Source organism: Charadrius vociferus, unplaced genomic scaffold (assembly GCF_000708025.1).
Source record: "Charadrius vociferus isolate BGI_N301 unplaced genomic scaffold, ASM70802v2 scaffold178, whole genome shotgun sequence".
Classification (NCBI taxonomy): Eukaryota; Metazoa; Chordata; class Aves; order Charadriiformes; family Charadriidae; genus Charadrius; species Charadrius vociferus.
The window spans coordinates 183544-207675 of record NW_009649717.1 but is presented as its reverse complement, the minus strand read 5'-3'; the positions used below and the strand labels follow the sequence as shown (position 1 = coordinate 207675).

Genomic DNA, 24132 nt, shown 5'->3' with positions numbered 1-24132 from the left:
CCCCTTTTCATGCGCGTTCCCTAGTTGACATTTTAATACAGTACAAGTGCACCCAGCATTACAGCTTAGACTTGGTTTCAGTGTGCAGGCTCATCTAGACTGTTTTCATGGTACTCGATCAGATTACCCCCCCTCAGCTGATCAGAATTTGTTTTAACTGTATTTTGCAAAAGCTTATGTAGTACTATTTACTTGCAAACTGTAGCATGTAGCAACATCTATTTTCTCATTTGTTTTTAATCTCTCTGTGCTTGGCCATGTAGTTGGAGATCTTGGTAGGCAAACTGTTTAATGCAGGGACAGATTATTACAGTTTCTAGTCTTTTGCTAGATTCATAAAAGTTAAGAGAAAAGGAAATGATTCTAAACCAGATTATAAGGTTCAAGCTAGGTAAAGTATGATAGTTTACCTTGGTACTCAAAATAGTTATCTATTTATCTGACTGCCTAAACTTTGCTAAAGTCTTTCTGATGGTATAATTGTCAGTGGCAAATGATGTCAGTGTATGCTTGCTGGTATAGAAATCATGCTTCTGGTTATCTATCTAAAAAAAATACTACAGACTGACTTCACTGGTGGGTTTTCTTTTGGTTCCTGCCCCCTCAACTGTAGTTGCTGTAACAACATCATGCATCTCTTTTAGTTTTCCTTGCTTGGGAAGATTTTAAGGGAAGCTTATGGTAACAATTTTAATTGCGCTTGTCCCCAAGGGGAAATTGCTGTGTGGATTGTCAGGTGGGGTTTTTTTTTTTTCATGGAAGTTTGAAGAGGCTGCTGGTCACATAAGACTTTGAGGTTTGAGCTAAGGAAAGCTGAAAATCTTTGCTTTCTTTGTCCGTTGTATCATTTACTGGCTTTTGGGGAAGTGCTGGGGGAATGATGAGTGTTCTGGGAGGAATCCAGACACCTGACTTTACCAGTTATTTAGCAGAGTAAGAAGGTAGGTACCACTGAAGAAACTGTCTGGAACAAGGGACTCTTCTTTAATCTCTGGGGAGCAGCATGCTAGGGAGGAGGTCTTGGAGAAGTGCTTTCTGATATCAGCAAACCTATATTTGAAAGGGAAATGATATTCTGTAGTAAAGGGGCCTGCATACTGCATGGAAATTGTTAAATAGAGGGCTCTTTACCCATCTCCTTTTCTTTTTCTTCCCTCCTAACACATTCTCCAACTGTGCTCTTTCCCATCCTTGAAGTTCCTCAAACCTGAGAAATCCAAAGTTACCTGCTCTGGTTTTGGATCCCATATGTAAAAACATTGTGGGAGTCCAATACTGAACGCCAGCATCTTCCTTGAAATATGTAAAACTGAATTCTTTTGTGTCAAAGATGATAGATGTTGCTCACTCACTCGCTCCTGCTTTTCTCTTTCTGGAGAGGTTGCTAGCCAGTTGGAAATTTCTTGCAGTGGCATTTGAACTATTTTTTTTTTTTCCACAAACTGTGGATTGGGATTTGGAGGATAAGGTCAGTGAATTATAAATAGTCAGCTTTGATTTACCTGATTGTCTTCACAGGCTTAATTATGGAAAGTAATCCTTAGAGGGAGTGCTAGATAATTTCAAACAGTGAGAAGTGCTAAATATGTGCAGAAAGGTCAAATCAAAATTGATCCCTCTGGGTGCTACTACTAACTCAGTATTAAAGTCCTTCAAAGAAGAAAGACAGCAGTTGAGATTTAATTTGGGTTAAGCATAAGAAAATTAAGATATAAAAGGAATGGGAACTTTCTAGGATCCCTAAGAACTAAGAAAGTCTTTTGCTCTCATCTCAACTGGTGCCAGTCAACTGGCACACCACACCTTATTTTCTGTTTCACTTAAACAACTTGTAGACAACAGCAGCTGGGAACATCTTGTGACTATCTTAACCACTCTTCTTTAACAGTTTAGCAGTGGGGTGGGGGGGAGGAAGTGGCCTCAGTGTAGAAGAAATTAGGAACTAATTGGTCCACCACTCACTATTTTCTGGCCTATGTGTGGCTTCTGTGTTGTAAGTATCTTTAGTTGCATCAGTACAAATTCAATTAGATTTAGCTATTTGTAGTAGGTATTCCCTTATGGCAAAGTTATCAGGTGCTGCTACTAACGTAGATTTAAAAAAAAAAACACACACCCCCCCCAAAAAAAACCAAACCCCCAAAACAAATCCATAAAATGCACTGAATGTGCCATGCTTTGTCAGGCCAACACCAAAACAACCAACCAAAAGTTTCCATAAATTCACAAGTAGTGTTGGTATACACAAACAGTAGTAAGAATATACTATTTTGTATCTCTAAAAATGAAAAGACAGACTTTTTCTTCAGGTAAAAGTAGATGAACAAATATATTTCATGTAGGTGTATGAGAGGATTTTATCATTACAGTCCTTTTTCTATTCCTGAAGCTTAACATTTTAGTGGAAAACTGACATTATTCTTAGTGTCATTAAGAAAGTAGTTATGAAGAGGAATTCTGTTCACATGACAAGTTAAAGCAATCCTTGAGGTTCAGAAAAAAATGCTACCTGGCAAGTGGGTAGATATCTAGAACAAATACAGAGTTCTTGAGCAAGAGTTTTAGTTGCTTCAGAACTATCATCATGACAGTCCTTTCTAGAGTTAGATCTTGCTCCCTTGACTGCTGAAATGTTATTTTGATTAGGGATCACGTGTCTGCTGGGAGCTTTGATGAGAACACTGCTAGACAGCGCCTACATTATATTCTTTGCTAGGTTTTCTGAGGAGGGGAGAATCGAATGTGGTTTTATCCTCTTATCTCAAGCAGTGCATGGAAATATTTCTATATATCTGAAGTAGTTTATATCTTAGGACTGTTCTCTGCCTTACTCTGTCATAAGATAACTGAGATCATGCATTTGAATCAGAAAAACCTTTCCCAGGATTTTCCCATTTTCTGCAGGAGCACAGAAGAGGGTGGAATGAGAGTAATAATGTAGCATGTGTGTCTGGCTTGAAGGCCTGTGCTCTCTAGCCTTCTTCATCTGATTCCTAAACTAGGTTTATCTCACACTCCTGTTTTTTTTTCAGAATGAATTCTGGTGTGCTTTATGTCTCATGTTGGAGGAATGCTAGAAAATACAGTTTTTATTGAGGCTTTTTATGAACACTGTTCTCAGTCACAGTCTTTGAGTGAACCATGAGAGTCTAGCCCCTAATACTTATTATACTCCTTTCTAAAAAAAAAAAAATATAAATAATTCCCCACTCTGTATTTGTCGGAAGTCAAATTCAACTGTGTGTATGAAGGATTTTTTGGATAACTTCTACAAGCAAATGCAGAAAATCCTAATTTGTTTCTTTTATGTTGAGCTTTGTTTGTTACTTTTTAGTGAGATGATGTTACTGAGGATAATTAGGAAGGTTAAATCAAATGATATTTTGGTTTTTTTTTTTTTGATGTTGTGAAAGGAGTTACAGTTCCATACCAGGAGAAATGATTTAGTAAAATTTTCAAGTATGCTTTCCTCTGTTGGAACAGGTCTCTGTTGTGATTATGACAGTCACCATGTTTAACACAAAGGTTTTCATAAATCGGCTTTGGGTAAATCCAGCACTGCTGGGGTAAGAACTTATATTGTGGTATTATTAGACTTTCTTCTTTTTATTTATACTGTCTGTCATGAGGAGATAAAGATTTACTTGCATAGCAGAATTAAATTAATCAGAGGAGCATATGTACCCACAGGACTTTAAGATACGCAGTAAGTCACGTACATTTGTAATCCAATTCCATTAGCTTGTTACTGACTTCATATCTCTAAGCAGTAAAATGATATTCAAGAGCACCTCTAGATTTAGGATTTAGTAGGCCTATTGGTAAGCAAGTTTTCAGTTATGTCATTCTTGTGTTTTGTTTTTTCCACTACCCCCTCATTCTTCAGGAGCATACATGATGTAATTTTATTTTGATTCTTATACAATTTATGCTCAAGAGCTGATACTCTTACATCTGTTGGATGTAGCATTAAGACTATTCCAGACTGCTGTTTACAGTAGACATGCTGTTGCAGTAAGGTAGGCATCAGCCCAACACTATGTAGCTCCGTCTGAATATCTTTTTGAACTGTACGTTCCTCGAGTGAATAGTGACTTGAGGAATCTTTGTCTCCTAGAAAGAAGTCAAGAAATAGAATTCATCTAGATTGACAGAAGTAGAGTCCAACCTCCATGCTAAACGATGAAACATAGCCTTGCATTTTTCTGGACACACTTACATAGGGTTTTGTAAGAAAGCACAAGCAAAAGGTTAAAAACCCTACTGCATTTGTACCAGTACGTTAAAGAAAAAGAAATTGTGTGTAGATGTAAAATTAAATGCTTCCATTGGGCAACAGTCCTGATTCCAGCTTAGCAAATTTATGAAAGTGTATTCTGGCTCATATAAAACTACCCAGCTGAACCTCTGACAGATACACTCCTATTTCTTCTCTTTTAAAGTTCATTCGTATGAAAATATAACTCCAGTGAGACGTGTTTATGAATTTGGGTTCTCTCTCAGAAGAGACATTGCATTGCATTTTAAATTTACACAAATAGTCTTCACAACAGTCTCTTGCATTTGTTTCCAATGAGTAAATATTCATTGAGTTGAGCATTACATCTGTTCTGGATCCTGTGAAATACTACTCTGGATTTGCTTATTGAAATCTGGCATGCTATAACGAACTTACGTAATGTTACAGTTTATCAGGTTTTGCCCCACTTGCCTTAACTGAGTATCTGCATCCACAGGGTCCTTATCCAGATGCAAAAATGTTTTACTTGTTTGTATACTATACTTCTGCAGGATTTGGGGATTATTTACATAGGTTTACAGTCTTTAAATTCCTTGATTTTAGGGAGTGGCAACCCTCTTTCATTCTCTACTACTTCTTCAGAAACAAGTCATTCCTGTGGAACCAGGAGAAATGCTTTCACTTAACACCAGTGGTTTTTGTGTCTTACAAAGCAACCTCTTGCTGGTAAAGAATAAGTAAGATTTTTTTAATTTGGTAGCACTCAGGTATAATTTATTGCCGTATTTTTCGAACAATTGGAGTCACTGAGGAAGTTCATTTCAGTGTAACACATAGAATGTTAGAGCCATGCAGTTTTGTGGGACGATCTTCTGGTAGAAGAACAGAAGTCTAGTTCTCTTCAATGTGTAATAAGAGCCCTTTTCAGCGAGTGGAATGTTTTTCTTTTGTTTTAGATGTACTTTCTTCCCCTTACCTTTAAAGGGTGCCTGACTGCTAGCAGTTGACTTTTTAAAATCCTGTGATATTCCCATTTTCTTGTATTTGTTCATTTCCCATATTAATTTTCTGAAGCATTACAGCATTCTCTGAGATACAAAGTGCAAGGCATGAAGTGTATTCACTAGGCTATCTCCACCAAGTGATTCAAGATGATCTGATATAGGATTAACTCAGTGTGGCTAGTTTTCAGAGACTTAAATCTTTAATATTCATTACATAATCTGATTTTTTTTTCAAATACTTTCCTTGTATAATTTAACTGTAGCTATGTCTAGACATATTTCCTGGATATGGCTAAACAATTTTGAAGGTAAATTATGAGCCGATTTTTTTTTTTTTTTTTTTGCACTTTTGCTCAAACGTAATATCATTCCATTATATACGTTAGAACAAATGGGAACTGCAGATGTCGGAAGTACAGCTCTCATCTGTTTTGCAAACCTCTGCACCTTTGTAAGTTTAGTTATTTCCCAGTACTGTTTTCAGTCATTTAACTTCCATTTGCAACGAATTTGTGCAGTGCATCCACACAGTCCATTTATATTGTTTCTGCTTGTACCCAGCAGTTCTGGTTTGGAAAAATTGATAGCACATCTTCCTTTCTGCTCTTCTGTCTCCTGGTTTCTGATGTCGTAATTCTATTTGCCCTAATGTGATCTTGTATAAGGTCATCACTTAACAAGTAACTATTGTAGGATTTTCTTTTAAAGCACTTATTTCTTTGCTTACAGGAAATTCTGTTTATTCTCTCCTTTCTCATAGGATTCTGTGGTGTTCTGTTACCTTTCATAAAAGGCAGCTGCCAATATTAACACCTTGTCCCGTTCTTTAGTCAGCAGTCCCATTTGTAATGCAAATTCACATGAACTAAAGACGAGTTTTTTTTAATGCATTTTCAGACTTCTTTGCTGCAGCATGTTCCACTGCTCTAGTTCAATCTGTTCTCTCCTGTCTTTGTATAGCTGTTTGCTCTTTCACTTTGTTATCCTACTTCCTGGTTTCCCCTACCTTTCTTCAGTAGATGGTTGAAGTGCTACTGTCTTCCCTGAGAGCAGCCTGACTCACCTGGAAATTGTAGGAGATGATGCCCTTATTTTGGATGGATGATGCTTTGAAGAGGGACTAAGGATTTTAGATCTTAGTACAGGAATTGGAAAATCTTAGGGCTTCTGAGTGCTTTTTTGGGAGTGGGGAGGGACTGTGATTCATGACTAAGATAAGAATTTAAATAAAAGCGCTAATAATATGTCTTCTTAAGTAATTTTTAAGAACTTTGTGCCCTGTTTCCTTTTTTCTGAAAACCTTAGCCCAGATACTTAACTAGGTGGTTTTTTTGATAGTTCTGTCACTATTTTGTATTTTGTGTTGTGACTAGAAGTTTGAATGCAGATGGTACCGTCTGTTGGAGTGAACTTGGGAAATTGTAGGGTTTTTTGTTTTGTTGTGTTTGACACTTTTTTTGGTAAAGCAGTCTCCCTGTTTTTTTTTTCCCTGTCTGCTGATCAGGTAAAATTTACTGGAAGGATTTTCAAAGAAATAATTGTATGAATGACATTTGCCAGGTTTATGCCATCACCTGCTCCATTTTCACAACAGTTTATCGTTTAAACATATGATTGTTAGAGAAACTTCTGGTTCTATTCTGTATCATCACACAGCATACCAAAAATAACTTGTATCAGTTCTGCCAGACTCCTACTTAGTAGGATACTCACCTGTTACCTTGTGCATATGGGACCTTCTCCTTTGTTAGTTGTCCGTAAAATGAAAAAAACATTGCAGTGAGATAAGCTTTTATGATTTGAAGTGCTTACCAAAAGGTACAGAATGCTTGTTTTCACTAAGTGAGATTTGCACTTCTTTCTAAATGTGCAGTGCTGGCTATATATTTTCTAATAATTTTTTGTGTTTGTGGTTTTGGTTTTTTTTTTTTAACATGCTATTTTCTTTCTCCCATCTGCATCTATAATACTCTGAGCTACTGATAATTATAGTTGGATAGTACCCTGGGTTTTTAAAAAAAATAATAGTAAATAAAAAAAAAAAATCCCTCATCCTTCTTTCAGAATGCTGGAATTTTGGAAAGTTTAAAGACTTGCAGCAAACCGTAGCTTTTCTACCATTCATTTTTAGGACCAGACTGTCCAGATGCAGTCTGTTCCAGTATGTCTGCAACTTAGACTTTAAACAACTTAGGTACCAGAAGTAGGCAAACTGAAGCAGAAAGTTTGTTTTGGGCTGCATTACCTATATTTGACACCGTCAGCCAGGCCACCACTCTAGAGCATAAGCTCAAGAATTTTTTTTGTTGCTTTTTCAGCTTCAGCATGCTATCTGCCAAGCTCAAGGGAAGTAACTGAAATTCACGTTGGAGCCAAGTCCCTGTAGGTCTGAAGGAGTTCCCCTGATACCAGGAGTCTTCCCAAAGTTTAATAGCAGTGCACCTGCAAAGGTATGGCATTCCTATCTATTGTGACAGCTGGTTAATGAGACAGAGGTCCCAGCAGGAGAATGCTAATGAGCTTGGATATGTTGGCCTTCCCTTTCTCCACTCTTGACTGATCCTTAAATGAATTATGAAAACCATTTTTCATTAAATCAGAGATCCAAAATTTCACCGCTGTTATGACTGATTTCAGTTGGAGAGACTATTTCTTCTGGAGCAACAGGTTCCTGTTAAAATGAATCTGTTTTAGCTGAAACCAAACTAAACTTAGATGACTTCCTGCTGTGGGTTGTAAGTTTGCTTTGGAGTTTTAGGTCTTATTTCCATACATGTGCATATGAAACTCCATGCTAGACTGCATTGTCACTATACTTGCTGATTCGATCACTCTGCTTTCCAAAGGGACAGACAAGGAGAAGGTTTTTGTATTTTTCTTAACTTCCAGTGGATAGGATGGCTGCCACTTAAAACATACGCAGGCAGACAGTCCTTCTCTAATGAGATTTAATTTATCGATGTGTCAAGCATAAACTCTATTATGTTCGAGTGACCTCACTCAACCAAAAAAATAAGTTTTTAAAGGTGCGGGACTTAACTGTCCAAACCTATTTAACATTTTTGGCCTTCTCTGAGACATTATATACATCTTGACATTGTATACAAAAATTACATATTTTTGTAATGAATTATGAGCTGTCTATGCAACGTCCCTCACAGAACATATTTTTTTTAAAAAAGTGTCTATGGCACAACAAATGTGAAAACATTGTTCCTTTCTTTCTGGAGAGACTTTCCTAGCAAACAATCTGTGACAAATTCCTGATGGTTTCTGCAGATACGTTTTCTAGAATGAAGAGCTGTTTTCAGCCAAATTCTAGAGGGTGAAGTATTCAAAGATTGTTGTCTTTCTTTACTTTTGCTTGCTCTTTTTCTGCCCCCAGAGTTAAGCAGGCAGTATTTTCTGAAATTACAAGTGATTAAGACAGTTTTGGCTGAGCATTTGGCAGGCTATTTATTTGTGTCTCGGGCTGCTCGTACCTGATTGTGCAAGTGTTAGGGGCAAGTACTGTGAGCAGATGCAGTAGGGTGAGCGTGGTGGGGAGGGTGGTGATTGCTTAAGGACCACGGACAGGGGCCCCTCCACGTGTGTCCAGACCACCCGTTTATCAGCCTGTGGGACTTCCACCAAAGTGACTTCATCTGCCAGGAGATTTTTACGTGGGCAGTTCAGCACAGCCTTCACCCTTTTGCAGGCATCAGTTACTTATGGTTCTTTATCACTTAATACTTTTGAAACAGCTGTTTTTCCTGTGAGTCCACGTCATAAAATTCTTGGTGTTCCACAGCATGTGCAATTGTACCCCACTTTCTCCCATTTGACAGTAGTCCTATGTGCATACTTACTCATCAGAGACTCTCCTCCTGTCTAAGACTTAATTGTTGTCCTCTTACATGGTTCTCATCTGATTTTGGAAGACTTCATAAACAAGCCATGAGAGGAATAATAACGTAAAACCTGAATTTCTCTGTTTAACATTTCATAGATTAAATTTCAATGCTGTATTCTTCCTAAGTTTATTCCTGTTGTAGTACTGAAATTCTGTCTAAATGAAAGAAGTATATCTGGGAAGACATTGCATTGTTTTATCAGCAGAATCAAATCAAATGCTTCCTTGCTTTTTTACTATATGGGGAAATTCTAATCAGGACACCTCATTCTAAAGAATATCAAAACAGACCAGTGAATGAAACCATTTCATGAGTTGTCTGGTGAATCAATTCTGCTAAATGAAATTTAAGTTACATCATAGCTCAATTGACATCATCTGCTTACTTCAGAAACATGCCTGTTTCTGTGATCTACGAGGTGGCAATGGAATGTAACCCACTGACATTGTCCAACGTGTGTTGTGCTGCTTATGTAGTCCACACATGAAATTTGGAAAGGCAGTGTAAGAATCTCTGAGCATCATAGATGCTAATCCTTGGCCTACCATGCAAGGAGGATATGGCTTACTGATTACCCACACTGGGAACCTCTCGATGCATTTTTGTAGAGTAGCTATTTACTTACAGCAGCTGTGATTCTTGAGGTGTTGTAGTCTAGCTGCTATGATTGAGCCTGCATTGTTTTATGAAACCACAGGAATTTTGGTGTTAAATCATAAGGAAATGAGAATGGATCAAGATTGGTGTTTATGTAGGGAACCACGAGGCAGTACAGGACTTATACATGACACTGTTTTAAGGAATTCCAGTTCTTCAAACATATTTTTGTGTCCCTGAAGTGATGCCCAAAGGGCACGGCCACTGGCAATTCAGTATCACGGTTCCTATTGGACAGCCATGACAAGCTCATACTGATGCTGAGGTTGTTAATGATGGCAATGAGCTGGGGGAGAGCATGGTTTGAATAAATTTCAGATCAGACTTTAGACAGGTTTGTCAATAGTGTTTTTGCATTGTATCAGTGATATGTCTGCGGATACCCATCCATCCAGTTTCATGTCTCATGTAAAAACTACTCGCGAGTTTTCAGTGATACCTGTGTAGAAGCATTATATTTTTAGTTCCAAGCATTACACTGGCCTCCAGTTCAATGGTTTTATGCTATTTACCAAGTACTGGTTGGTTTGTGTTTTTTTTTTAAAAAAAAAACAATCTTCTGTGGTTTAATTTTTTTTAAAAAAAAAACCCCAACAATCTTCTGTGGTTTACATCCTTTTTGCACCTCAGTCTGTTGCTCTTTCACAAGTTGTCAAGTGTATTTAAAACTTTACTGATCATATTTTAAAGGATGAGATCCTCATAGTGGGGTAACATTGTCTTAGCTGATTCTTTCCCCATCAGAGGCTATAACTCCCGTTTTTAGATGTCTGCCTTTTACCAGAGTTCACAGTGAAAGATCCTCAAGATGATGGTGAGCTGCTTTTGCTTGGCATAATAAAGCAGAAGTGTTGCTTTGCAGAGCATTTTCTAAAGACTATTTAATTTTTGCAGGACTTCTTACCAATTCATTCAAGAGTTCACAAATGAGTGAAATGAAGACAAGCTATGGGTGATTCTGGACATATATACACTGTCACTTACAAACAACTGCATAAACCGAATTGGCACACTCTATGCATTTGACTATTTATATGGGTACGAATGATTCTGAGACAAACTTGGCAAGATGTGTTGAAAACTGGTCTGTGCAAAATGAAGTCAAATTTAGTGCATTCATGAAAATTTGGCCTAACATATTTTGTAATTTTTCATAGTATTTCCCTTGACTGAGACTTTTCTAGTATATTTTCAGGGTCTCTGTGGTGTAGTTGACTTCTGTGCTACACTTCCAGGCTTATATACATATTCTGTGACAAATATTTACTTTGGTAATCTGTACCAGTAAACTACTTACTCTTTCTAGCTTGTCTTGTGTGTTTAGTTGTCTTTCTTTTAAAGGGATACAACTTTCTAACAGCTGGGCATTGGTTATTTTTTACTGTTTTAATCTGGAGCAGAATAATCTGAAGAAGGAGGTTCTATAAAACTTTGCAAGGATCCTTTTGACCTTTCTCTTTTTAACCTTCCCAGTCTTCTCAAAAGTGATTTTTTTCCGCTCATTTGAACAAAAAGCTTATATATGGTAGGAATTTTTAGTATTTGCAGGTTTCACTGCCTATTATAGCTTATTCTGCAACTAGTCTCCTGTCTGCTCAAATCCATAGTTGAATCTTCCTGAGAGATGGACTGTACTCCTCTAGAATCTTCAGGAACTGCTCTTTGGAAGAATGGAAAACTTCTCTTACCTAATGGACTGAAGTTAGATTTCTTGACTGTTTAAGGAGGTGACTGATTAAGACCACAGAGCCATCTCCTTAGGTGGTCGTTGCTTCGTTAGAGCAAAGCAACGCTTTTCACAGTGGGTCCTTTGAGCATGTTACTGTGTTTCTTGTTAAGCTGCTAATGTGGTGTCCCTCCTTTGACTCACTTGGAACTTGTAGAGTTTCTTTTGGACATGCTTCATTTTTCTGCTTGAACTGGTGCATCACCGCTATTAACTGGTTCTCTTCCTTCCTAAGTGAAGTGATGGCTGAAGCCCAAGCTCTGCTACTTCATGTGTTGACAGTTCCAATATTTGGAATTACGCAGAGGTCTACTGATTCTGAATGCTGGTAGCTATATGGTAGGACATGGCAGTTATGGAAAGAGAATTTTGGAAATTCAGCCAGCCTTCTTTCTCCTTGCCAGATGTTGTGAAAACATATTTGGATAGCTATAAAAAAACAATGGCTAAACAGGGAAAAGCCTTTCCCATATTTAATCAGTCAACGTGGAGAAAGTCTGTGTATTGATAATTACTTCATTTCTGAAAATAGCATTTATTTCCTCTGGAAATTAGTTTTATAATCTTCTGCTGAAAAGAATACATTATTTATTGAGAACACCTGCTTTGAAAAGCTTTGGTTTTTATATAACTGTGTAGTAAGAACTAGTTGAGCATATTGGAAAGCAAAATTACATTTGTGAAAAAGAGTGTAGACACTACTTTTAATTTCAAAGGTAGCTAAGTCACTAAAATAAAAAGAAGCATCTTTAACAATTTTATGAGAAAAGTAGAAGGAGTAAAATCAAATGCTGTTTGGTTTCACAGCCTGTTTTAGAGGCAGCCACTAGAAATATGTGTTGCCATTTGGATCTAGTAGTACAGATGATTAAATGGAAATGCAATGAGGTACCAACATCTCAGAATCATGTTGTATCATGTTGAAGCTGTGATGGCAGCAGTAATTCGCAGCTTTCTGTCAGAATGTGTGTGCAGAAGAGGATTTTTTTTTTCTCCAGGCGATGAAAACAGGCTGCTTTTTCTTCCTATATACGTACAGAAAAACTTATTTCCCTGAAATCTGTGCGCCCCGTCTAGCATACATTCTGGGATATGTTCGTATTGACCCTGAATATGAAACTACTTACAGTGGGTTTTTTCCTTTCTGTTATCTTCAAAAGAGATATCTTCATAGGGAGACAAAAATAATGTATTGTTTCAAGGATGTTAGCCTACTGTAAATATAGCAAACAACTTGGGTTGGGTTTATAAGTCTAGTAGAAGTAGCAGTTTGTGTTATATGCCACTTTGAAGACACCACAGAATTTAAGCAGAATATCACTGAGTATTGAAAAGAGGTAAATATTCAATTTAAGTAGGATTAAGTACAATAAAAAAGTCTTCTTTAGATAAATAATTTCCTATCCTATAAGGAGGGCAGCGATACCAGTGAGGAATAAGCTCCCTCTTAAAAGCTCTGGTTCTGAAGTGTAGCCTCAAGTTGCTTTGGCCTTGATTTATTTTTTTTTATTATTATTATTATTTTTATTTTGTTGTGTGGTTTGTGTCTTCTATGGTAGAACACCCATTAGTTGCAATAGCAGCTATGCTACACAGCAAACATGTATGGAATTCTGTAGAACCTCTGGACTATAAAATAAAGTGAAGAAACAGGGCTATTAAATTAGCCGGAGAGGAGATTTCCATTGAGAACATTATTTCTGCTTTCGCTTTTAAAATAACCTCGATTACTGGAGTAGGAGTATATGTCCATAGGTAAAGCTGTAGCATGCAGAGGACAGGAAAAATAAGAAAGCAATGGAGAGAAGGCAGGAGAAGAGATAGATAAGAATATATAACAGCAGCAAAGGACAGGTGAGTGATTTTTCCATTTCAATTTTTATCCCTTTTTTCCTTTATTTTGACTTTCATGCTTTTCTTGTTTATCAATTGTCACAAAATTCATAGTAGCAAATTAAAAAAAAAACAAAAACAAACTAGGCTTTTAGTATATTGTGTGTAAGATTAGTCTAGAGCCACAGGAATTGTCTTGAGTTACCAATATTGAGCTTGCATTGATTCTTTCCTTTGTTTCCCTTTTTTTAACCTTTTCTGGTAAAACACATAATGGAAAGAAACTTTCAGTTTTTAGTTTCACTCAGGTAATTAATAATATAGCTGATTTTAAAAACTTTCCTGGAAGCCAGTTAATTGTGACTGATTCTTAATAACCTTCATAGGAGGAAAAAATACAGGAGGAAACTTAATCTGGTATGTTCTCATAGTGGACTTATGCGGTAGAGTTGGGGTGAAATATATATATGTATATACAGTGGGTAGTGCTTTTTAAGAACAGGATTGACAGCAAAATCAACTGAAATGGATTTAAAGTATAGTACTTCCTATAGGTAGAGCTGCTAGTGCCACCTGTACTTAAGGTTGCGCGACCCTTTCCGTTTTAAGGCTTAACTCTTAGTTACTTTACAACTTTTGCCAAAATTCAGTTCAGACAGATTTTTCCATGCCAGATGTCTGCCTTGGGTTGAATTTTTTTGAAAGCTTCAGCCAAAGCAGTTCTGTTCCAAGAATAAGGCGAGTGAAAAGTATGCTATTTTGCTTGTGTGAGAATATTCTGGTGTCCTTCTTTGATGCTCCAGTGCCCCCAAGCTCTGAAGCAAGGATTTGAAATTTGGCAATAGTTCAGCCTTTGTGTTGAGGATGTGCCTTTTGCCTCCCTGTAAAAATCCACCCAAATTTCCAGACCGGTTTACAAGGCTTTGAAAGATTGCCATTTGCTTGGGCTTAATAGGAATTTCTTAAAACTTCACAGTAAGTTTCCTTTAGATTCTGTTCACACTGGGAATGCTTCAGGCAGAGTAGAGCTGCATATTTCATCCCACTTCTGCTAGGAATTGTAACGGCTGGAGCTGGGTGCTGACATCGAACTAAGAGTGGGCAGTGTTTTGTCTTATACCACCACCGCCTATTCCCATGTCCTGTTCCTTCTCCCTGGTGAAGGACCTGGGCCCTCTGCAAACAGAAACTGTCTCATTCATCTGAAAGAGCATGACAGATGTGGAAGAGAAGAATTTAAGAGCGTGTGTGTGTGTCTGGTTTGTACCATTCCTTTGGTCAGGGAAAATGCGTGTATCATACTGGCAAAACATTACTTTCTTTTCTAGTGGATGTTCAGATAATCGTTAGGGTTTGTTGTATTTAAACTTAAGTAGTTGAGTGGGTCCCAAGGTTTTATTCCTTTTACTGAACTATGTAAGCATCAATTTAAAAAAAAAAAAAAGTTAGAAAAAGTCACAATACAGTAATGTTATTTAGAGTGCAAAAATCGAGAGCTCACTTTTCTCAAACATTTAAGTCTAACTCAGACCTCTTGCACTTAATACGTTGTAGTATGGCCTCCAACTTCACCGCAAGCGTCACATGTTTTGTCCAAGAGGCAACTATTTGATTGGAATGGGGGAAAGGGCTCTATTCTGAGGATGAGTCCAGAATTTGTACAGTAAAGGATGTGTCTTCGTCTGTTACAGAAGTTGAAACGTGGAGTAAGCAAAGCAGAGATTTCAGGAATAAAAAAAGTCTTTGTGGCTGAGGCAATTGAATGCTGCTTGATGAATTGTGTGCAATCTGTGCTTAGTCATGGTGTTTTTACATGATGCACTCAAATAACTGTTCCTAGGTGGCTGCTCATACTGTGTGTTCTGGTGGCTGGTTTGAGAACTCTTACCAATTCACAGAAATGCAGACACTTATAACTGCAAGTGAACTCAGTGGGAGCTAAACCTCATGTAAAATACTGTATATTACTAAAGACAGTAAAAATCAGGTTCAAAGTATGTGAAATTTGACATCTGGAACAAGGGAATATTTTAATCTAATTAACCTAATGCCTCAGTCGCCTGTTTTACAGATGTAGAAATTACTTGTCCCATCTCTGTAGAATGGCTTGTGAAGTTTTGCATTTGTAGCAGGACTGGAAAATTAATATGCTATAAATGAAGCATATGACCACCTCCTGTTGATCAGGGGTGGATCAAAGCATTGATAAATATGTAATCAGAAGTTTACATATGTAATAACATACTGGTATCTTATTAGATTAGTAAAATCACCTTTGCAACTCTTAACTTTCCAATGCTTACCTTTATAACCCTAATAATTCTCTTAAAATAAAATACGTGGTTTTCTCTGAATTTAACAAGCATCCAACTTCCTTTTGTACAAATAGTCCAATTTTGCTAATCCCTTGGTAGCTCTTTTGGTTCTGGAGATGGAGCCATGATTTCACTCTTAGCAATTTCGTTCCCAATAAAGCATGCAAACCTGAACTATATTGGGTCTGTCTGAAACCAATGATGTCAACCTATAGAAAGCAGTACTTTTTTTTAACGTATTAACTAATCAATTTCATACTGATCCAAGCATAAAACTCCCAATATCATACCTCTGGAACTTAAATTTTCCACTTTGAATTAGGAGTCAAAATTTGTAAACTGAGAATAATATTAAAATGCAAGTTTAATTAGCAATAACCTTTTAATTCTCTTATAAATCATAGCCACTTTACTTTAGTAGTAGTTGAATAAAGTATTACTGGGATTGTCATCCATACTGTTTACTGTGGAGATGGAAAGCATACTTGCTCAAACTGTTGACTACTACCTCACTATGATAAATTTCCCCTGTGTAATGCTGCTTCAACAGTACATCATTTTTATCGCTTTGTAAAGCCAACTGTTACCTGGTGTTTCCTATGCAAAAAAAAGATTTTGTATGTTCTTTGAAAGGGACAGGGTTACAACAAATAAGTGAATGTGTGCTTGAGCAAGTGTCTACCTCCTGGAGTGAAAAGGGTTGCTGCTAAGGTTTAGTGAATTTAATGCTTTGGAAATTATTTGTTGGAGAGCCTGCAGTAGTGGAGAGTTTTGGGTTGTGGGATTTTTTTTTTTTTTTTTTTTTAAGGTGGAGGTGAGAGAGGTTTTTTGTCTCTGTAAACTTCAAGTAGTCATCAGACTTTTTTTACTTGTTTCTTGGGTCATTTCCTCAGGGTGTTTGCTGCCTCTTGAAACAGTAGATTTCAGATGGGTGTTTTGAAAACTTCAGCAAAGGCAAGGCATTTGACAGGATGTTTGTCATGCAGTATTTTCAGGAGAAAGACGGGAATTTTGAGCTGCTCAAAGCGTAGATATTCCTTAGAGGAACTCTGCTGCTAAGAACAGCAGTCTTATTTGCTTAGCTGTGTGAAATCCACTTGCTTGTGGACAACTGTTTTGGGTTTTTTGTTTTGTTTTGTGTGTACCCCCCCAAGACTTCCGCTTACTTGTGTGCTCTTCCATATGTGTTTTGCACTGTGCTTTGAAGTTGGGCAACTAGCTTTAAACAAAAGCTGTTACCACACTTCTGCATAGCATCTGGCTTGATTTCAGCATGCTGATGTGTCAGTGATGTGGTTTACAATTAATTAAATGCAATTCTTTGCTTGCTTTGACATTGCTTTCTGTAGGATTAAAATTTAAAAAAGAAAAAAATAATCACACTACACTTGGTTTGTTGTATAAAAGCCAAGTCAAAACGGTCCTTAGAATGTGGTTAAATGGGTGTTCAGCTATTTTTAACTGTGCAGGCGTCTGCCTTGACACATAGGTGAAATGAAGACCGTGAGTTATCCTGTATTTTTTCCTCTGTCACCTTTTTCTTTCTCCTCCCCTGTCCCCCTAATAATCTAAGGAATTTCTGAAAACCCAGACTTTGTGTGGATTTAGTTTCCTATGTAAGTCATTCTAGCATATTTTAGTTCCAAGTGCCTAGATAAAACAATTTAACTTTAAGATGCGTATTTTCTTTCATCTTTGACCAATGTGCTTCAGTAGCAGGATCCAAATAGTACTGCTTTGACTTTCTTGAATTTATACCCAAGTTTGTATTTTTTTAATATTTATTTTTATTTTAAGGTTAAGGCACAGAATGAAGGATAGATTCCGAAAGCCAAAAGCAAACGCAACTGTAGTCAACCGAATTAATTTGTATCCAATTACAGCAGCAGTAAATTAGCTACGAGTATTCAACTGTACTATTTCAAATTCATTTGAAAAAGTAACTAAAATCTGACCTGCAAGACTCTGCTCTGTTAAACAGGTTTAGTATGTGATCACTTATGTTAACTGTTTCTGAATGTTTTGCTTTTTTGTCTTGTTTTTGGCAGCAACTTGAATTAGTGGAACCAAGCGGCTGGATTCATGTTCCCTTAACAGATACTCATAAGAAGCCTATTCGCACATTTATGATTCAGATTGCTGTTCTAGCTAATCACCAAAATGGAAGAGACACTCACATGAGACAAATCAAAGTGTACACCCCGGTGGAAGAGAGCTCTATTGGTAAATTTCCTAGATGTACAACAATTGATTTCATGATGTATCGCTCCATAAGATAAAATTTCTTAATGAGAAGGAATAAAGGCATTTTTTGATGGCAGTATTGTTGCTTAAGTATTCAAATGCTTAAAGAGCAGGGTTTACTTCAGTCTTTATGTTTATACTTTGTATGATTTTGAAATAAAGATAATCTCGTGCTACAGTATATTGTAGTCTGTATTTTTTTTTTACTTTTGCTTGCAGTTTTTGAGTGCTCGTGTAATATCTGAGGAAAAAAACTGGGCACTTTAAAAAAACATATTTGTGACCAGGAATCAATAATTGATTTGACATAATACAGGTAGGTTTTTTAGATGATCTCTTCCCCTAATGATCATGCATGGAAATAGCCTGTTCTATAGTGTTACTGTTTATTCCTTTATCTAAAAGCTGCTCTTTTTAAAGAGCATTCTTCTTGAACAGACACAGTTTAAAGATACGACCAGTAGTATTTTTCCATCATTGCTTATGTTAATGCATTCTCCTCATTTCTGTATAGTTTTTTTCTGCTTAATGACTGTCTGCATGGATTTAGCCTTCTTTGTAACTGCGAAGTAGATCATAGAATCATAGAATATCTCAAGTTGGAAGGGACCTATAAGGATCATTGAGGTAGTCCTTGCTCCTTGCAGGACTACCTAAAGCTAACCCATATGTGTAAGAGTGTCATCCAGATGCTCCTTGAACTCTTGACAGGCTTGGTGTCATGACCAGTTCCCTGGGGAGTCTGTTCCAGTCACCAGTAATGAAATGAAGATGACAATGACATGAAGAAAAACAAACCTTTCCAAATTACTCGGTATAACATATACATTAGTATAGATATACTGAGTATACATCATCTAAACATGATAGCTGTTCAAAACAGGAGGAGAGTTACGAATGCTCTAACTTCATGCAGTAACAGTAGGAATGAATCTGAAGGTCTAATGCATCTTCTAAATTACTAAGAACTCAAGTGGTTAACACAAGGTAATCTCAGACTCATACCACGGAGTTTCTGTAATGTGTTTTAAAGTAAAGAACATGGCAAGGAAAATGTACGCTTAGTCTACTTGCTGTAAGTAGGAGTATTTAGCACTTCTGCTGATGTCTCATAGCCTAATTATTAGTTATTTCACCTTTTAAAAACAATTAAGTAGATTTTAGAAAGAGAGGCTGTTGTACAGGGGTTTCTCTTACAATTTTCAGTAGTGATCAAATCCATTCTTCCTCCTAGCACCATAAAAATTGATGGTAAATCGAGACTAATCTCAGCCAAAGAAAACTCCTGACACGCTTCCTAATTGTGAGCAAGGAAAGGCTAATAATAGTGGAGGCTCATCAAACAATGATACAGCATCCTCCAGAGGAGAAGGAAAGTGAAATAGAGGAAAATGGGAAGATGGTCAAGGAAGGATAAAGATTCAGCTGTTGAAATCCTTTGCATGCTGAATGAAGTAAGCTGTTGTTTACTGAACAGTTTTGTCCTCTGGCTGAATTCCACAGTCTTTAGGAGGGTGAGTAAAATGGGCATTTCCTTATAATGAACCTTGTAGAGAAGTCCTTGTAGAGAAGCTGGAGTTCTCTTTTTAAATGCAGTTTCAATCATTTCAGGAGTACTTTAACGGTGCTTTACCTTTCCTTGTAAAGAATGTATCAAGAGAAGAATTGCTGTTCGACAGAAGCTGGTTGAACTGGTGCTTTTCACAAAGTCTGTTGGTTCAGTGGATTTTATTATATAGTGTCAAGTTTTATGTTCCTGTTCACGTATTTGAAGAAGAGTTTGTACTTTTGATGTACCACTTGATATTTTTGTGTCAAGAAAAATGCCAAACAAAAAACCCCACCTGGATTTATCCACTTGTTTTGTTGCTAAGTTATTGATAGTTTTTTAAGGAAGGAGATGATTAAGGACGCAATTTTCCTGTCTTCCTCCAAGAGGGTAAGATTGCAGTTATCTATCCTAGCTTTGTATTTTCAAGCCACTGTTCCCTACTTAATGATTCTACTACAGGTAATTTTGTGGTAATTCTGAACTCCAGTCAGTAACAGTTAAAATATTTTGATTCAAAGCAACTTTGAAGTATTCTTTTTTTCTTACATATCACTCTACGTTATTTATTACATACTTCAATAATAGATGCATTTATTTTCTCCTCAGTTTACAAAAGACCAGTGCTTGAAATGGACATGAATACATTCTACTTGAACCATTTGCAAGTATGGTTTGGGTAGGAGTTCTATGGCTGCATAAACAATAAAATGTGTCCAAGTTAAGGGTACATATTTCAAAGCAGCATCCATTATCACTAGGCTAACGAAGTCAAAGTAGTCTTGCTCTATGACAAACATTATCCAGTAGACTAGGAACAGGCCTGTCAGCGCGGTCTTGTTCTGCTTATTTCTGCACTGCCTCAGTAGGCATCATTTGTCGATCTTTAGAGAGCTGTTCCTGCTTTTATTGCTTTTTCGGGGCTCTTAAGTCCATGCAGAATAGGTGCCAGTATTTGTCTCCAGAATTCAGAATTGTTGTTCCTGACAGTGTAGTTGAATAAGCTGATCCTGCTACTCTGAAATCACAGATGGTGTTCAAGTGGTTTTAAGAACCTATGATGCCTGTGTTAAACTGAATGATGTTAAGCTTTACTGTTGGGGAGTGAAACTGTATTTATTAATTAAATTTAACGCAGTCTTTTAGTAGATAGTAAGGTGCACAAGGCTTTATTCTTCTATCAACAGTAGATCCAGTCTGAAGCTGCACATTCCAATATTTTGTTTCTACTTTATTGCCCACAATTACCATCTCCATGGTTGAGCCTCCTCAGATGCTTCCATGGCTGTTCACTAAACTGCATCTGTGAAACGGTTAGATCCCTGGTCCTTCCGTAGCCCTTTAAAATAGGTGTATTCTTAGTATTGGGTGGAAGCAAGTAATCTGTGGTAAGACTGTGGGAGTGAACAGTGAGTCATGATGATGAGGGTGGGAGTAGATTAAAAGGGAGAGTACAACTAGTAACTCCTTCAGCTGCTGCTGACAAAATAATATATGACCATGCCTGAAAGGCAGTATAAAAATGCAAAGTCATTACTACAGTTTGTCTTGCACTTTGATATTCAGTGTTACTGGAAAACAAGTGCAGTGGCCATTCTAAATCCATCTTAAATCTTTTCTATGTTGTTTTGCAACAATTGTAGATACATTGCATTGGTATTTAACATCTGTGCAAGTACGTTTGTTTTTTTAACATTTTTGGTGCTTAGTCATATAAGGCTGCTGATTTTTAAGTTATGAGATCCTAGAAGATTGTGTCTGAAAATAAAGCAAGTTACTGCCTTTGTGTATTAATATAGTACTTGGTATTTGAATTGGGATAAACAAACTGGTCTGCCAGACTTGCAGGAAGTTACTACACGTATGTTGTGTTTAGATGCTACTTTTTTTTTTCTCTTGCTCATTTTTTTCAGACACACAATTGTCTGGAATCTTATCACTTGAAAGAGCATTTTTATGTGACTAAGCACCAAAATTGTTGAGCATACACGTTTTTCCAAAGGCTGAGTTGGAGAACAGAAAGTTCTTGTAATGTTAATTTAGTTAAAGCTTGTATATTGCCTACCCACATGCTTCTTTCGAAGGTGTCAACAAGTGCTGTGAATTGCAGTTAACTGCTAATGTGTGCTAGAGATCCAAAATTGCAAACCTAAAGAAAAACCAGAATAACTTACCTTTGCAGTGAAAATTCACAAAAATAAATGTTCTTAGACTCGTGTATAAATAGTGCTGGTGGACTACTAAAACCATTTTGGTGTTGATCGTGAATTCGCAGGTTGTTAGTAAAAAAGAGAATAACATTTTAGCTCGATATATTTGTCCCATATTCACTTCCTGCTCAGTCTGAAAAAGAAATTTCCTTTGCATCCTTTAACAATACCTTACGTTCATTACTTTTTTGTTTGATCTTTCCCCACATGCACACTTTGGCGGCTGTTTGGAAGGAGAGAAGTCCTGGAAATCTGTAGTCGTTAGTATGTCCAAGTTGTCGGCTTGTCAGTAGAAATGAATACAGAGCTATATCTCTAAAAAGCATAAAGTCAACAATTGACCTATTTGCCCTACAAGGTGGTTTTACAAATGTTAACCTCAGGGGATGCTAAGAAGAGACAGGTTGTCAACTTCTTGCAAGCTTAAAGCATACTTTTTTTTTTTTTAAATGATGAGCAAACAAGACTGCTTCTTCAAAATGATGAAGAAAAAATAATCGTATATTCACAAAAAGGGCTTGCTAAGAATTGTAACTCTGTGCATAAACCTTAGGGTAGTTATGTGAGTATTTTGACACCCTTCTTCAAATACGAAAGAGTAAGGTGTACTCGTTACAAGGACAACTGATCTTAAATAATTTTTGATCCATGGGGAAAAAAGAGCTTTTATAAAACTTTAAAAATTTTACATGGTGTAAGTTCAGACAGGACTTCTTTGCTATTTGTCAAATAGAAACATACAATCTTAGCATTGTTTTTAACAAGCTGACGACTAACTGAAGATATTCAAAGTTTAGAATTAAATTCAAGTTAGTGACATGTCTATAAAGACAGGTATCTTCTTTACACTGGTGCTCTTCTCCATCTGGAGATTAAGATTATAGTGTTATTACTGCAGCAGTATTAAAATTGGCTAGTTTATCCAGAAGCAACTATCCAAGAAACTGAACCATGGGAGTTGAGTTGTTTGTTTCTCAACCATTGTAAAACTCTTTAGACCTGTATGCTGAGAGTAATGCTGTCAGGGAGAGGAGCGGTAGCCAGGAGGCCACCTTTATTCTGTGATGGCCTATTGTGGCCATACCTTAAAATACTTGATAATTTATAGTCCCATGTGACTAATGTGAAAAATTGGAGGGAACTATAGAGATACTTATAAAAGCTAGTAAGTCATGAACTTTCTCTTTTTTTTTAACAATGAATTATAGAAAAATTCCAAGTTAAGACTCAGAGCACTGTCTCTAAAGACTACTTTGCTTTTTTGAAAACGCATTCTGGTAAGTGGATGAGCACTTAATTTACTTGTTTTCTGTTAAAGTTGATGGAATAGTGCTCATTAATTTCAACAGAGTATTGGGTTAGCTCCTTTTGCATATTGAATTACAGTTACTTTTAAGCCTTAGGTTTTCGAGTTTTTGTTGTAGTCTGACTAGTAGTGTTGTCTCATGATTACTTTACCTGTCTTTTAAATTTTGCATTTTTCACATGTTCTTCACTTGCTAATATTAAAGAAAAAGAGGATTGCAAGTTGCACCATGGCTGAAAAGTTAGCAGTTTTCTAACTTCAGGCAAGGTATAAAAGTATAACTTTTATGTTTAATTGCAGTATCAAAAGCAGAATTATAGGGTACGTGAGAAATGAAAGGTAGGAATCATCTTGTTTTAACTTGTGCAATGTGAATTTCCATACACACCACACCTGCCCCCCCTCAAGCTGGAGCTGGAACATTGTCATTCACTGTCAAAGCAGGCAGCAGTTTATAATCCTAAATGGACTCACTGGAAAAGTAGAGTAACTTAAAAAGGGATAATAACAGTCTATTGGTATATTATGTATGAATTGCTATGACTGGCGGTATTATATAGCAAATATCACACCTTGATTACCAGACTGTGTTTTCTATATGTTTTGTCATGTAAGATCACGGTAGTAGTCTTTCTCTTTTTCTCCTGTATGAGAAACATCTGGTAAATATTGAGTAGTATAATATTAAGGTAATATTGAAGTAAATGGGAGACAAAATGGAAGATGTATTTGTTCTAAGAAATCATGACTTGGCAGTGATCTGAATCATCACTTCAAATACTAGTAATTTAGAGGGTTTAAGACTTTTTTTGGAAGATAGCACACTAGGGCTTTCTGCCTTGCAGAACAGAAATTTGATTCCTAGTGTAAATGAAAAAGCCTTTCTTTAAATTAAACCTTGGCTTCTTTCTCTTTGTAGACACTAACAAGAGGGAGGTAACTGAGTGACCAGGATCTTGAGGAACTTCTGTTGAAATGAATGAGAGTAACTGTGTTTTGACTAAGTCATGTCTGTGTGTCTTCTCAGTACCACAGTGTAAACAAAAAAGGCAGATGACAGGAGAGGGAGAAAAGAGGTATTTGCTGCTCCTGGTTACTAAAATGGAGAATAGCAAAACATTTATGTTTTGCTTAAGCTTGCATAGGGAGTCTCTG

The 24132-nt window shown here is 36.8% G+C and overlaps 1 protein-coding gene across 1 annotated transcript in view; it reads left to right on the top strand.

Annotated features, from left to right (window-relative positions):
• The window catches only part of ANAPC10 (anaphase promoting complex subunit 10), a 31380-nt gene extending 13433 nt beyond the window's left edge, over nucleotides 1–17947 (top strand). Inside the window, exon 4 of the mRNA XM_009890727.1 lies at nucleotides 17717–17947. Within this exon, the coding sequence (XP_009889029.1) occupies nucleotides 17717–17947 (231 nt within the window). The remainder of the gene's footprint in view (nucleotides 1–17716) is intronic.
• Nucleotides 17948–24132: the final 6185 nt, after the last annotated feature.